Source organism: Dendronephthya gigantea, unplaced genomic scaffold (assembly GCF_004324835.1).
Source record: "Dendronephthya gigantea isolate DGI-Jeju-01 unplaced genomic scaffold, DenGig_1.0 000022F, whole genome shotgun sequence".
NCBI classification, from domain to species: Eukaryota; Metazoa; Cnidaria; class Anthozoa; order Malacalcyonacea; family Nephtheidae; genus Dendronephthya; species Dendronephthya gigantea.
In genome coordinates this window covers 72417-85117 of record NW_021163032.1, presented here as the reverse complement: position 1 = coordinate 85117, position 12701 = coordinate 72417, and the positions used below count along the sequence as shown (strand labels likewise).

Sequence of the window (12701 nt, the reverse complement as noted above, 5' to 3'; positions counted from 1 at the left end):
CTGAAAGACAAGTGGCCCCACTTGAAGCAGATTCCGTTCGAGAAAGTGTCAGATCGATGTCAGATCGACCTGTTGATTGGAGCGACCATCCCTTATTCCACCACGTCACACAGGAAAAATGTGGACCAGAAATCAATGACCCAATCGCTCGAAAGACGAACCTTGGATGGGTATGCTTTGGCCCGACTTCCACCGAAAACGTCCGCAATTATTCTCGGATCCATGTCACCCGCACCTACCAAAGTGACCAGTATGAGACTAAGGGCAACGATACAACGAACAAGCTGTTACGAAAGTTCTGGAACTAGATTCGATGGGAATTCGAGACGAAGACAGTAACCCCTAACCCAGACGAAGCGCGAGCGACCAAATCAGCGGAGGAGACACTACATCACTTGCAAGACAACCGATATGAGATTGGGATACCTTGGAGAGTTAACGAGCCCAGATTTACGATAATTACGAACAAGCCCTTTCGAGACTGGTAAGTCTGGAAAGATCTTTGCGTAAGAAAGGTGCAGAGGTGAGCTCGTCCTACCAGGAAATCATCGAAGAGTATGTGAAGAAGAATTACGTCAGGAAGTTTCGCCATCAACCGAGAGCAATGGTTATCCCACATTTTCCGGTAATTCGGAACGACAAAGCTACCACGAAAGTTCGAATCGTATTTGACGCGGCAGCGAAATACGACGGAAAATGCCTGAACGACGCAGTCTTATCGGGTCCTAAGCTGCAACAAGATCTTGTTGATGTCCTTTGTCGCTTCCGTCGTGCTCCCGTAGCGCTTTCAGCCAATATTTCACAGATGTTTCTTCAGGTCGGCCTCCGCCAGCAAGACCGTGCATATCACAGATTTCTTTGGAGAGACTTGGACGACGAGAAAGATCCTGAGGTTTACGATTTCAACGACTCCCATTTGGAACGCATCCTCTCCATTTTGTGCGCAATATGTTTTAAAACGCATGCCAAAGCTGTAAGTGAAAAAAACCGAGTGCTTCAGAGACTATTGAAAATGCAATGTACGTCGATGATGTTCTGGACTCGTGTGAAACAGTCTCGGAAGCATGTTTCTTGCGACGTGACCTTTCTGATGTTCTATCCGATGCAGGATTCAAATCAAGAAAATGGCTTTCCAACGAACCGTCCGTTCTTGCCGAGGTTTCAGTAGAAGACCGTGCTCAAAGCGTGGAGATCAGAGATGGCGAAAATCTACCGACACAGAAGACATTAGGAGTATCATGGAATGCGGAAACGGACACGTTTATCTTTCAAGTCAACCTACCGACAAATTCCTCTCCGACAAAAAGAAATGTTTTAAGCTGCATCGCGTCGCTGTTTGACCCCCTCCAATTCCTGTCACCCTTTACCGTGCGAGCGAGGTTACTGATGCAAGAAATTTGGGCTGCTGGTGTGGATTGGGACGATGTTTTACCAGCGAAATTATTAGTCAAGTGGAACCTTTGGATTTCCGAGCTACAAGAGATACCCAAGATCAGTTTTCCACGTTGCCTTCGCCTTGAAAGACCAACCGACATCCAACTTCACGTTTTCTCTGACGCTTCCAAGGTGGCGTACGCTGCAGCAGCATATTTGGTGTGCAAGTACCTCGACCGACTACCGACGTCATGTCTAATTAGTTCCAAATGTCGCGTTTCGCCAGTTAAAGCTATGACGATCCCGAGACTCGAGCTCATGGGTGCAATAATCGCCACTCGTCTGGCAAAGAAGCTGAAAAGAACATTAAAAGTAGAAAGCGTGACATTTCGGGTCGACTCGACGAACGTACTATACTGGGTTCGAAACCAAAGCAGGAACTTTAAAACGTTCATAGCAAACCGAATTGGAGAAATCCAAAGAAGTACGAATCCTGACCATGGCGACACATCCCGGGCGAAATTAATCCCGCGGATTTACCAACTAGAAGACTATCAGCATCTCAGTTGTCACAATGCCAGATGTGGATGGAAGGTCCAAACATTCTGAAGGAAGAGGAGTTGACTTGGCCGAAAAAGTTACCAGAAGATCACATAAGAGAAGACACAGAGTGCGAACAAAAAACGAACATCTCCTCCTTTGCAACAGACAGCGCGAATTTAGAAAATGTTCAAGACCGTCTCGTGCCAGAGAAGTTTTCGAGTTTATCCCGCCTGTTACGCGTGACAGCCTGGGTAAAACGTTTCTTGACGAACTGTAAACTTCCGAAAGAGCGACGAATGAAAAATGGCGTCATTACACGAAACGAAGTCTCCGAGGCTGAGACTTACTGGATAAGAAGAGCGCAAACCGAAGCGTTCCCTAACGGTGAAAAAGAGAAACGACTGATTAAACTCTGCCCCCATACAGACGAAGCTGGTCTCTTGTGAGTGAACGGACGACTACTGGATGAACAGCTTCACTAGGCATGATAGACATGTGAGCAGGCTTGATATGAACTTTGACCATGACGTCATATAGGGCAAGTATTAATATTTAACACCAGCACATAATTAGTGAGATAGGAAAATAGAGCAAGCGAGACGGAAAATGTGTAAATGTATGTATGTATGTGAAGTATCTGTTTGAGAGAATACGACGAGCTAACATGCGCCATCATTAAGTATATGCTTAAAGGACCTCGCCACAGAAGTAAACTATCGAATTTATATTGTTGTTTAGGTCATATTATTAGGGGTGATTTAGATCACACGTGCGAACTTGATCGGAACTATATATGCATGTTTTTATTAATATTCTTTGTATTAATTTGTTCTTATTCTAGATCGAATTGTTTAATATAATTTATAATACGATTTGCGAGTTTCCTTGGACATGTGCTTAATCTAAAATTGTGCTAACCGGTCGTCTTGGTTCCGACGAAACAACTACGATTTGCCAACGACCTTGCGTACGACGCCAAACACCCTATAATATTACCAAAAGACCATCCACTAACGTCCCTAGTCATCGTGAGCCGCCACAAGAAACTTGGTCACAACTCAGGAGTGGAACATCTCTTGACCGAAGTCAGATCACGCTTCTGGATCGTCAAGGGCAGACGAGCAGTACGAAATATCGTTGAAAAGTGTATAGGATGTCGAAGAATTAAGGCAAAACAAACAGGACAAAGAATGGCTCCCATCCCAAAGTCAAGGCTACAGTTACCACTACGAGCGTTCGAACGCATCGGAATTGACTATGGCGGACCATTCTATACCAAGCAGGAGCGACGTAGACCGAGAGAAAAAAGGTACATGTGCCTTTTTACATGTTTGGCAACTCGGGCAGTACACTTAGAGATATCATACTCCTTGGACACAGAAGCATTTCTGAACGCTTTTACCCGGATGGTATCAAGAAGGGGGACCCCGAGTTATGTGATATCCGACAACGGGACAAATTTCGTGGCCGCGGAGAAAGACCTAAGGCAATTGGTGCAAGCTCTAGATACGGAGAAAATTATCACGACAACCTCAAGAAATCAAATCATCGAGTGGAAGTTCAACCCTCCAGCGGCCCCCCATTTTGGGGGGGGGTATTCGAAGCGATGATTAAAAGCGCGAAGAAGGCATTAAGAGCAATTGTCGGTGAAGCGGATATCACAGATGAAGAATTGCATACGGCAATGTGTGCTGTCGAGGGACTACTCACTTCACGGCCGATTACATACGTGAGTTCCGACCCAAATGATTTGACTCCACTAACCCCAAATCATTTCATCGTTGGTCAACTGGGAGGACAATTCGCAGCAGAAGCGGTTGATGAAGAGGAATACGTGAAACCAACAAAGCGATGGCGTCGAGTGCAGCAATTGATCGGTCAATTTTGGAAAAGATGGATTAGAGAATTTCTCCCAAGCCTGAACATTCGAAACAAGTGGTATCATCACAAAAGAAATTTAAAAGAAGGAGACGTGGTATTAGTGGTTGAAGCAAATGCTAAAAGAGGAGATTAGCCAATCGGACGTATAACGGAAGTATATCAAGGCGAAGACATATTAGTACGTGTAGCAGAAGTGAAAGAGGGAAAGACAATTTATAAACGGTCAATACATCGTTTGTGCCCCCTTGAGATTGATGAGCAGTGAACATGTAACGAATATTGTATATTCAGAAGGGGGATGTTCTTGAACTTCTTATAATTTTGAACAATAGTTTAGCTCATGACCATATATGGTCATGAACACGTGAGGTTTTTTTGTTGTTGAAGTTTGATGTTAAGACGAGAGGAAATATAAAAAGAAAACTATATCGACTTTGACTCTCAATTTTCTGTAAAATAAGGAAGTTTCATTCCGACGAAAACAATCATCATAATGAAAATTATAGTTGCTATGGTAACCAACCTTTATCATGAATAATATGCTAAATATGATCAAGATCATCATAATGATATGTTAAATTTTGATCATTATCATCAAAATGATGATAATGGTTGCCATGGTAACCATCATTTATCATGAATAATATGCTAAATATGATCGAGATCATCATAATGAAAATTATGGTTGCCATGGCAACAATCATTTATCATGAATAGTATGCTAAATATGATCAAGATCATCATAAAGATCATCATGGTTGAAACTGCAACCATAATTTATTATAATTTTTTTGTTAATTTTGATCATCATCATCAAAATTATGATAATGGTTGCCATGGCAACCATCATTTATCATGAATAATATGCTAAATCTGATCAAGATCATGATAATGAAAACTATGGATGCCATGGTAACCATTATTTGTCCTGAATAATATGCTAAATATGATCAAGATCATCATAATGAAAATTATGGTTGCCATCGTAACCATCATTTATTATGAATAATATGCTAAATATGATCAAGATCATCATAATGATCATCATGGTTGAAATTGCAACCATAATTTATTATGATTAGTATGTTAATTTCGAATATTATCATCAAAATGATGATAATGGTTGCCATAACAACCATCATTTATGGTAAATAATATGCTAAATATGATCAAGATCATCATAATGAAAATTATGGTTGCCATGGTAACTATCATTTATCATGGATAATATTCTAAATATGATCAATATCATCATAATGATATAATAATTTTGATCATTATCATCAAAATGATAATGGTTGCCATGGTAACCATCATTTTTCATGAATAATATGCTAAATATAATCAAGATAATCATAATGAAAATTATGGTTGCCATGGTAACCATCATTTATCATGAACAATATGCTAAATATGATCAAGATCATTATAATGATCATCATGGTTGAAATTGCAACCACAATTTATTATGATTAATATGTTAATTTAGAACATTATCATCAAAATGATGATAATGGTTGCCATAACAACCATCATTTATCGTGAATAATATGCTAAATATGATCAAGATCATCATAATGAAATGTATGGTTGCCATGGTAACCGTCATTTATCATGAATAATATGCTAAATATGATCAAGATTATCATATTCATATGTTAATTTTGATCATTTTCATCAAAATGATGATAGTGGTTGCCATGGTATTCATCATTTATCTTGAATAATATGCTAAATATGATTAAGATCATCATAACGATCATCATGGTTGAAATTGCAACCATATTTTATTATGATTAGTATGTTAGTTTTGATCATTATCATCACAAAGATGATAATGGTTGCCATGGTAACCATCATTCATCATGAATAATATGCTAAATTTGATCAAGATCGTCATAATGTAAATTATGGTTGCCATGGTAACCATCATTTATCATGAATAATATGCTAAATGTGATCAAGATCATCATAATGATCTGTTAATTTTGATCATTATCATCAAAATCATGATAATGGTTGCCGTAGTAACCATCATTTATCATGAATAATATGCTAAATATGATCGAGATCATCATAATGAAAATTATGGTTGCCGTGGTAACGATCATTTGACATGAACAATATGCTAAATATGATCAAGATCATCATAATGATCATCATGGTTGAAATTGCAACCATAATTTATTATGATTATTATGTTAATTTTGATCATTATCATCAAAATGATGATAATGGTTGCCATGGCAACCATCATTTATCATGAATAATATGCTAAATATGATCAAGATCATCATAATGAAAATTATGGTTGCTATTGTAACCATCATTTTTCCTGAGTAATATGCTAAATATGATCAAGATCATCATAATGAAAATTATGGTTGCCATGGTAACCATCCTCTATAATGAACAATATGCTAAATATGATAAAGATCATCATAATGATCATCATGGTTGAAACTGCAACCATAATTTATTATGATTATTATGTTAATTTTGATCATTATCATCAAAATGATGATAATAGTTGCCATAGCAACCATCATTTATCATGAATGATATGCTAAATATGATTAAGATCATCATAATGAAAATTATGGTGGCTATAGTAACCATCATTCTTCCTGAGTAATATGCTAAATATGATCATGATCATCATAATGAAAATTATGGTTGCCATTGTAACCATCATTTATCATGAATAATATGCTAAATAAGATCAAGATCATCCTAATGAAAATCATTGTTGCCATTGTAACTATCATTTATCATGAATAATATGCTAAATATGATGAAGATCATCAAAATGAAAATTATGGTTGCTATTATAACCATCATTTATCATGAATAATATGCTAAATATGATCAAGATCATCAAAATGAAATTATTAATGCTATGGTAACCATCATTTATCACGAATAAAATGCTAAATATGATCAAGTTCATCATAATGATCATCATGGTTGGAATTGCAACCATAATTTATTATGATTAGTATGTTAATTTTGATCATTAACATCAAAATGATGATAATAGTTGCCATGGCAACCATCATTTATCATGAATAATATCCTAAATATGATCAAATAAGTAAAGATTTGGTAAAACATTTGACAATAAAAATCTGCGATAAAACATTATAAAGGCCCGTTTACACGAGCGATTTTTATGGCGATTTTTACAGCGATTTGGGCGGCGATTTTTTTGGCGTTTTAAAATCGCACGTGTAAACTACGTGCAATTACGTGCAATTTAATGGCGATTTTGTTACGATTTCACAGGTAAATTTATGTAATTTCTGATAGCGGGCAGCGGTGTTTTGTTGAAACATGCGCATTGCGCATTTGTGAAAATTGTTATAAATTAAAAACCAAAACAAAATCGTCGATGTTTCAAAATGAAATGTAATGTGCAAAAAATGATGTAAGGTTCAAAAATGTCTGAAATAACTTGATATGGAGGAAGTGGACGAAGTAGTTGAGGCTTTCAGTTTATTTATCGCTGCAGTCCAAATTGCTCGTCGACGAGTAAGGAGGAGAAAACGACGAACTGTTTGGATAAAGAGTTGGATAGCCACGAGGAAAACACTTGGAGCATTTCACTGTTTATTAAAGGATCTTAAGAATGACCCTGAGCATTTCTTGAACTATTTGCGGTTGAACCTTGATACGTTTGAGCAGTTAGTAGAGAAGTTACATCCTCTTTTGAAGAAAAAGGATACTTGCATGAGAGATGCTATATCACCAAGTGAACAACTTGCAGTAACACTTCGGTTTTTAGCAACAGGGGAGTCCTACACCAGTTTACAGTACCAGTTCCGAATTAACAAAGGAACATTGTCCCTTATCATTCCAAAAGTTTGCAAAGCCCTTTCTATTGTTCTTCGTGACGTTGTGTCATGCCCAAGAACAGCTAATGAATGGTTGGAAATAAGCAGACTTTTTCATTGGAGATTGCAGTTACCAAATTGTTTGGGGGCAATAGATGGAAAACATGTTAGAATCCTACATCCTCCAAATAGTGGCTCAGACTACTTTAACTATAAGGGCTACTATAGCCTTGTGCTAATGGCAGTGGTGGGTCCAAATTCCGAGTTCATTTTTGCGGATGTTGGATGCCAAGGCCGTATTAGTGATAGAGGCGTTTTGCGAAACACTATCTTCTATAAAGCACTGCAGTCTAATAAGCTCAACATTCCAGAATCGAAGCCCCTTCCAGCAACTGAGTCAATGATTGTAGATGGCTGGTGCCCAGTTTTACCACACTTTTTTGTTGGTGATGATGCCTTTAGTTTAACACCAAATGTTACACAGCAAAAAATCAATTTCTTAATTTAAGAAAAAAAAACTTATATTAAGATTTTTTTTCTTATTTTGAGAAAAAAATCTTGGGAGAATGGTAAGAAATATTTTCTAATGAAATTTCTTAAGATATTTTTTCTTTAGAATTTTTTTCTTAAATCTAGAAAAATGTTCTTAAGAAATACTTGGGAAGAAATTTTTTCTTAAGATCTCCCAAGAAAATTTTTTTTGAGAAACCTTTTCTTAAAATTTTTTCTCACTTTGAGGGGGAAACAAGAAATTTTTTCTTGGATTTCTATGATTCTTTTTTCATCATGCATATCAATTTTCTTAAAATAAGTATGATCAACTGTGGATTTATTATTTATAAAATGCAAGCAATCATGCATTAACATTCTCTTCATAAACAAAGGACACCCGATGCTTTTCATTTATAATTCTATATTTAACATAAGCATACAGACTGCATTGTTACATTATTAAAGAATATGTTTAAAAATAGGTATTATCAGAAGCAATTCATTGTGAAGTTCTAGTTCGACTTGAAATTCTTATAATCAGTTAGTACTAACTCAAAGCAGGGCTTGATATCTGTTGGAACAATCATGTCCTTAAATATATATTGGTGAAGAAAGGTCAAACCCATTTCATGAAAGCGGGGATAATCAAAGTCAAGCAGATAAAAACTTGCCAACAAAGCAAGAACTCCTTCATTCAGCTTTTCCTCGTCCAACTCCGCAACCATCTTCTTTCCAATAATAAGGTAGCACCTAGTTCTTTCGATCAGGAGGACAGGGACATTACCGGAACATTTTGAGCACCAGGCCTCAGGGTCTTCATGGTCCTTTGAAAGAAATGGCATTCAAATATATTATATAGATACAGTACAAAATAAAACCTATAAATAAAAGCGTATTTTAAAAGTAGGTGTATTAGGTAGGTCAACCATACAGAGATGATTATTTTTCAAAAAAAGAACAAACCTTTAGTTTGTATACTAGGTCCAACACTTTCTTGGGCTGCTTCTTTGCGCTGAATATATAAGGTAAATTTTGCAAAACATGCAGAATCTTGGAGTCTATAACAAGAAAATCAATTTAATATCTTTCCATGTAAAAGTACTGAATAAGTTGTGACTTGTATTCTCACTCTTATTGAAGTCACAAATAAGGCACTGCCTTGGTGAGTAGAGTTACTTGATGTTAGACAGAGTAAAGGAAAACAGAGCAGGAAAAAATTAAACTAAATCGCCAAAATAAACTTACTTGCCTTTGGACTTTTTGGTGGGCTTATTCCTTTATTTATACCATAGTATATTATGGGCTCAATTTCATCAGCTAACAATCCAATACACTGGTTTTTAAATTCCTCTCTATCTCCAGAACTCTCGACACCCAAGACTCGTCTGGCTTCTTCGATTATCTGTAAGAAATAACTTCATTAAACTTATGACAATAACTAAACCTTTTTCATGAGTATCTACAAAACATACTTGAAGAACTTAAGCTTGAACTAGAAACATTTTGAAGCCATCATTCTTACTAACTTTAGCTGTACAAATCATATACCTCAATATGGTCTTTAAAACAAGGATATACATCCATCAGTTTTTCAACCCTTTCGCCAGCAGACATAGCTTGCAGCCAACTCCGCCTTGCACTATACTCTTTGTTCAAATAGGAATTCACAACAGCTACATTTGGCTTTTTTTTTTCAACTTCTTTCATCAAAGCAGCATAGTGTCGCTTCATAACTTCTTTGCCATCGGTAGGGTCACCTATTCAAGTACAATAAGAAGAAAAACTATATACCGGTACACACTGGACTAGCAGCTAACATGTATGGTAGAGCATAGTACAGGTACCGGTAGCAAGGTTCTTACTTTTCTCACAAATGCCCTCATTCTCACAGCTATCAGTTGTAGTTTTCAAGATCTCGAGATCATCACCCTGATTTTTTTGTGGACCAGTCTTTTTCTTCTTTGTCTCAGCTTCGACTCCTTGGTTAATTTCACCATTTGAATATTTTCTTTTATTAGGACAATGTCCTTGTGGCTTCATTACAGGCTTGGTGTTGCTAAGCCTCCTCTTTAGTGCTTTTAGTACCACACACTGTGAAAATAAAACAATAATTACAACATTAAGTAACTTAACCTTATTAACATAAATAAATTACAAACCTTTAACATTGTTAGTTCAACCTTTGAAGTGTTTATACAAGAATAGGGAAAAACTATTGGGCAAGGACACTACCAAATAGTGCTGTGGTGTTTGGACAGACATGCATGATGTATTAGGCAAAAGATCAATGTGTTCTAGGCATGCATAATAGGAATTATATCATGTAGTTACTGCACACTAGTTACTTACATGACCAGTCTCCTCATCTTTTAGGCATGGGTAGGCTATAATCAAAGATTTAGCCATCTCTGAAATTTCTATTGAAGTGGGGAATCTGTTAAACGGTGGAACTGAAGAAGCTGATACCATGTTATTAATGGTAACACGTATCAACCTCTCTCGTATCTTTTTATCCATCTTCCCTTCACGAACTGCAGCTTGAATATGGAGATCCGAATAAAACGTATAAGTAGGGGCATTTACCACCAATGGTTTTATATGACTCTGAATATCTTTAGGGGTAGGTAAAAGATCAGTTGTGTCACCAGCAGTTAAGTTATTATTGCCAGGTGATGTAGATTTGAGCTTGGTAATTGGTGAACATTCAACATCATCAATAAAAAAACTTGAGTCTTCACATGATGGTGCTGGCGAAGAAGTACGGATAGTTGATGTGCTCGGCTTTGAGGAAATAGAACTGTTGTCATCCTTAAATGAAACAAAACCAGCATTTTTTAGAGTTGTTTGCACCTTAGTGCAAATGCATGCACCATTCTTTACTCTCAAGCAAATTTAATAAATTATTTTAATCTCTTTGGGTGATGTTATTTGCAACTTAATACTTAATACAACATTTTGCTTTAAATAACAATCATGTTGCCCTATATCTTTCATTATTTCTTATAATTTATTTCAATGATTGAAATGTTGCAGTTATATTTGATTTTGAAGAGAATAACCAAAATACTAGACCAAGTACTCAAGTCTATGCTCTTATATATCACCAAACAGTGATTTTGAAGCAATACCCCTTTGAACTACCTTGGAAATTTCTTTAAAATCAATAAAATGGCCACACAATTCAACACAAATTATAGTAATTTAGTAACTCACATTTAAGGATGCCTGTATGATTTTCCATACTTTCGATCGTTGTAGCAATGTCCGCCCTCCACCGGGGAAAATTTCAGAAAGGGCTTCATAACACAGCTGCTGAATGTCCTCTGTTTCTACTATTTCGTTCGCTACAGTAAAACAGAAATACACATTTTAAAGAAAAACAGAGCCTAAAACTCAATAACGATTTGAATTTCAAGGATCTGATATAAAGTAAGCTAGTAAAGGCTATGTTCAGTTGGCATTTATCTTCCAACTCAGAAAACCTTCCCCCAGATACGGTTGGCTTTTTAAAAGCGCATCTATGATCTATGTATGTAAAATAAAGCTAGTAAATAAAACAGGTTAACATACTGTAACCACTTTCAAAATATACGAACAGATTTTAGTCGCTAATTTTTGCCTATATCTTTGGATTGAATCACTTTACACGTACCTTCTAAAATATCGCCGATTTCTTTAGACGCATCTTTAATTCTATTGAAGAGGGACTTGCCTTCAATATTCATGATTTCTTCGTTCTCAGAGATTAAAATAAACTTCCCAAAACGAAAATTCAAATCCCCCGGGACAATGATCACAACACAATTGAAAGCGTGCGATATGCAGATGTTGGCAATTCTTCCCACAATTCCGTTCGCTTCCTTTTTTGAAAAATAGTGCTGGTCAAAAATTAGCGCTTCCACTTGTTTTGAAATTCTAAGGGCATTCTAAGAATACCGAAAGAATATATATTTCGAGATATTTTATACATCTTATATTTTATATATGTTTCTAAAAAAATCGCGCGTAAAATTTAGAGAATATTAAATACCCGTCATAGGAAATCTGATAAAAAATTTAGAAAATTTATCTTAAATTTCGAAATCTTATCTCCTAAATGGAAGCACTCGAATAATGAAATATCAAATATTTTCAAAACATTAGTACATTACATACTTTTAATGTAATATCATTCATATGACGCGCGGATTAATTCTTTATTACAAATATTAAATATTTATTCTGATATTTTAAATATAGATTTGTTATTTCTAAAATTTACGCTAATATTTATAAAATATTTGCCAATCTGTCAAATACGTCCCCTATTTTTTAATGTATCCTAATTACAAATTTTTATATATGTCCTAATTGTGATTTAAAAATTAAAATATGTCCCAATTATAAATTCAAATATGTCCTAATGTTATGATTTTATTGAGTATTTGTAATTTGTCAGTTTCACGCGCCACTTTCCTGTTAAAATGTCAAACGGCTCAAACCTATCTAAAGCTTGTCGCACTGCCGCTGAGGCGCTGCAAATTCTGAGCAATGTAAATTCAACAGGAATTCTCGATCGTATCGAAACGAACAACCCCA

At 36.0% G+C, this 12701-nt stretch overlaps 4 protein-coding genes across 4 annotated transcripts; 3 read left to right on the top strand and 1 right to left on the bottom strand.

Moving 5' to 3' along the window:
- The first annotated feature begins 1017 nt into the window (after positions 1–1017).
- LOC114522358 lies at positions 1018–2363 on the top strand. Its single transcript, XM_028543028.1, has 2 exons — positions 1018–1782; positions 1956–2363. The coding sequence occupies exons 1-2, from the start codon at positions 1018–1020 to the stop codon at positions 2361–2363; spliced, it is 1173 nt and encodes a 390-aa protein (XP_028398829.1).
- An 881-nt stretch (positions 2364–3244) lies between these two features.
- Positions 3245–3931, top strand: LOC114522356. Its single transcript, XM_028543027.1, has one exon. The coding sequence runs from the start codon at positions 3245–3247 to the stop codon at positions 3929–3931; it is 687 nt and encodes a 228-aa protein (XP_028398828.1).
- A 3326-nt stretch (positions 3932–7257) lies between these two features.
- Positions 7258–8281, top strand: LOC114522355 (protein ANTAGONIST OF LIKE HETEROCHROMATIN PROTEIN 1-like). The gene is made up of 2 exons (XM_028543026.1): positions 7258–8077; positions 8268–8281. Exons 1-2 carry the CDS (start codon positions 7258–7260, stop codon positions 8279–8281), a joined length of 834 nt encoding a protein of 277 aa, XP_028398827.1.
- A 1064-nt stretch (positions 8282–9345) lies between these two features.
- LOC114522354 lies at positions 9346–10163 on the bottom strand. Its single transcript, XM_028543025.1, has 3 exons — positions 9986–10163; positions 9672–9880; positions 9346–9525 (listed from the first exon to the last, which is right to left on the bottom strand). Exons 1-3 carry the CDS (start codon positions 10161–10163, stop codon positions 9346–9348), a joined length of 567 nt encoding a protein of 188 aa, XP_028398826.1.
- Between the last annotated feature and the right edge of the window lie 2538 nt (positions 10164–12701).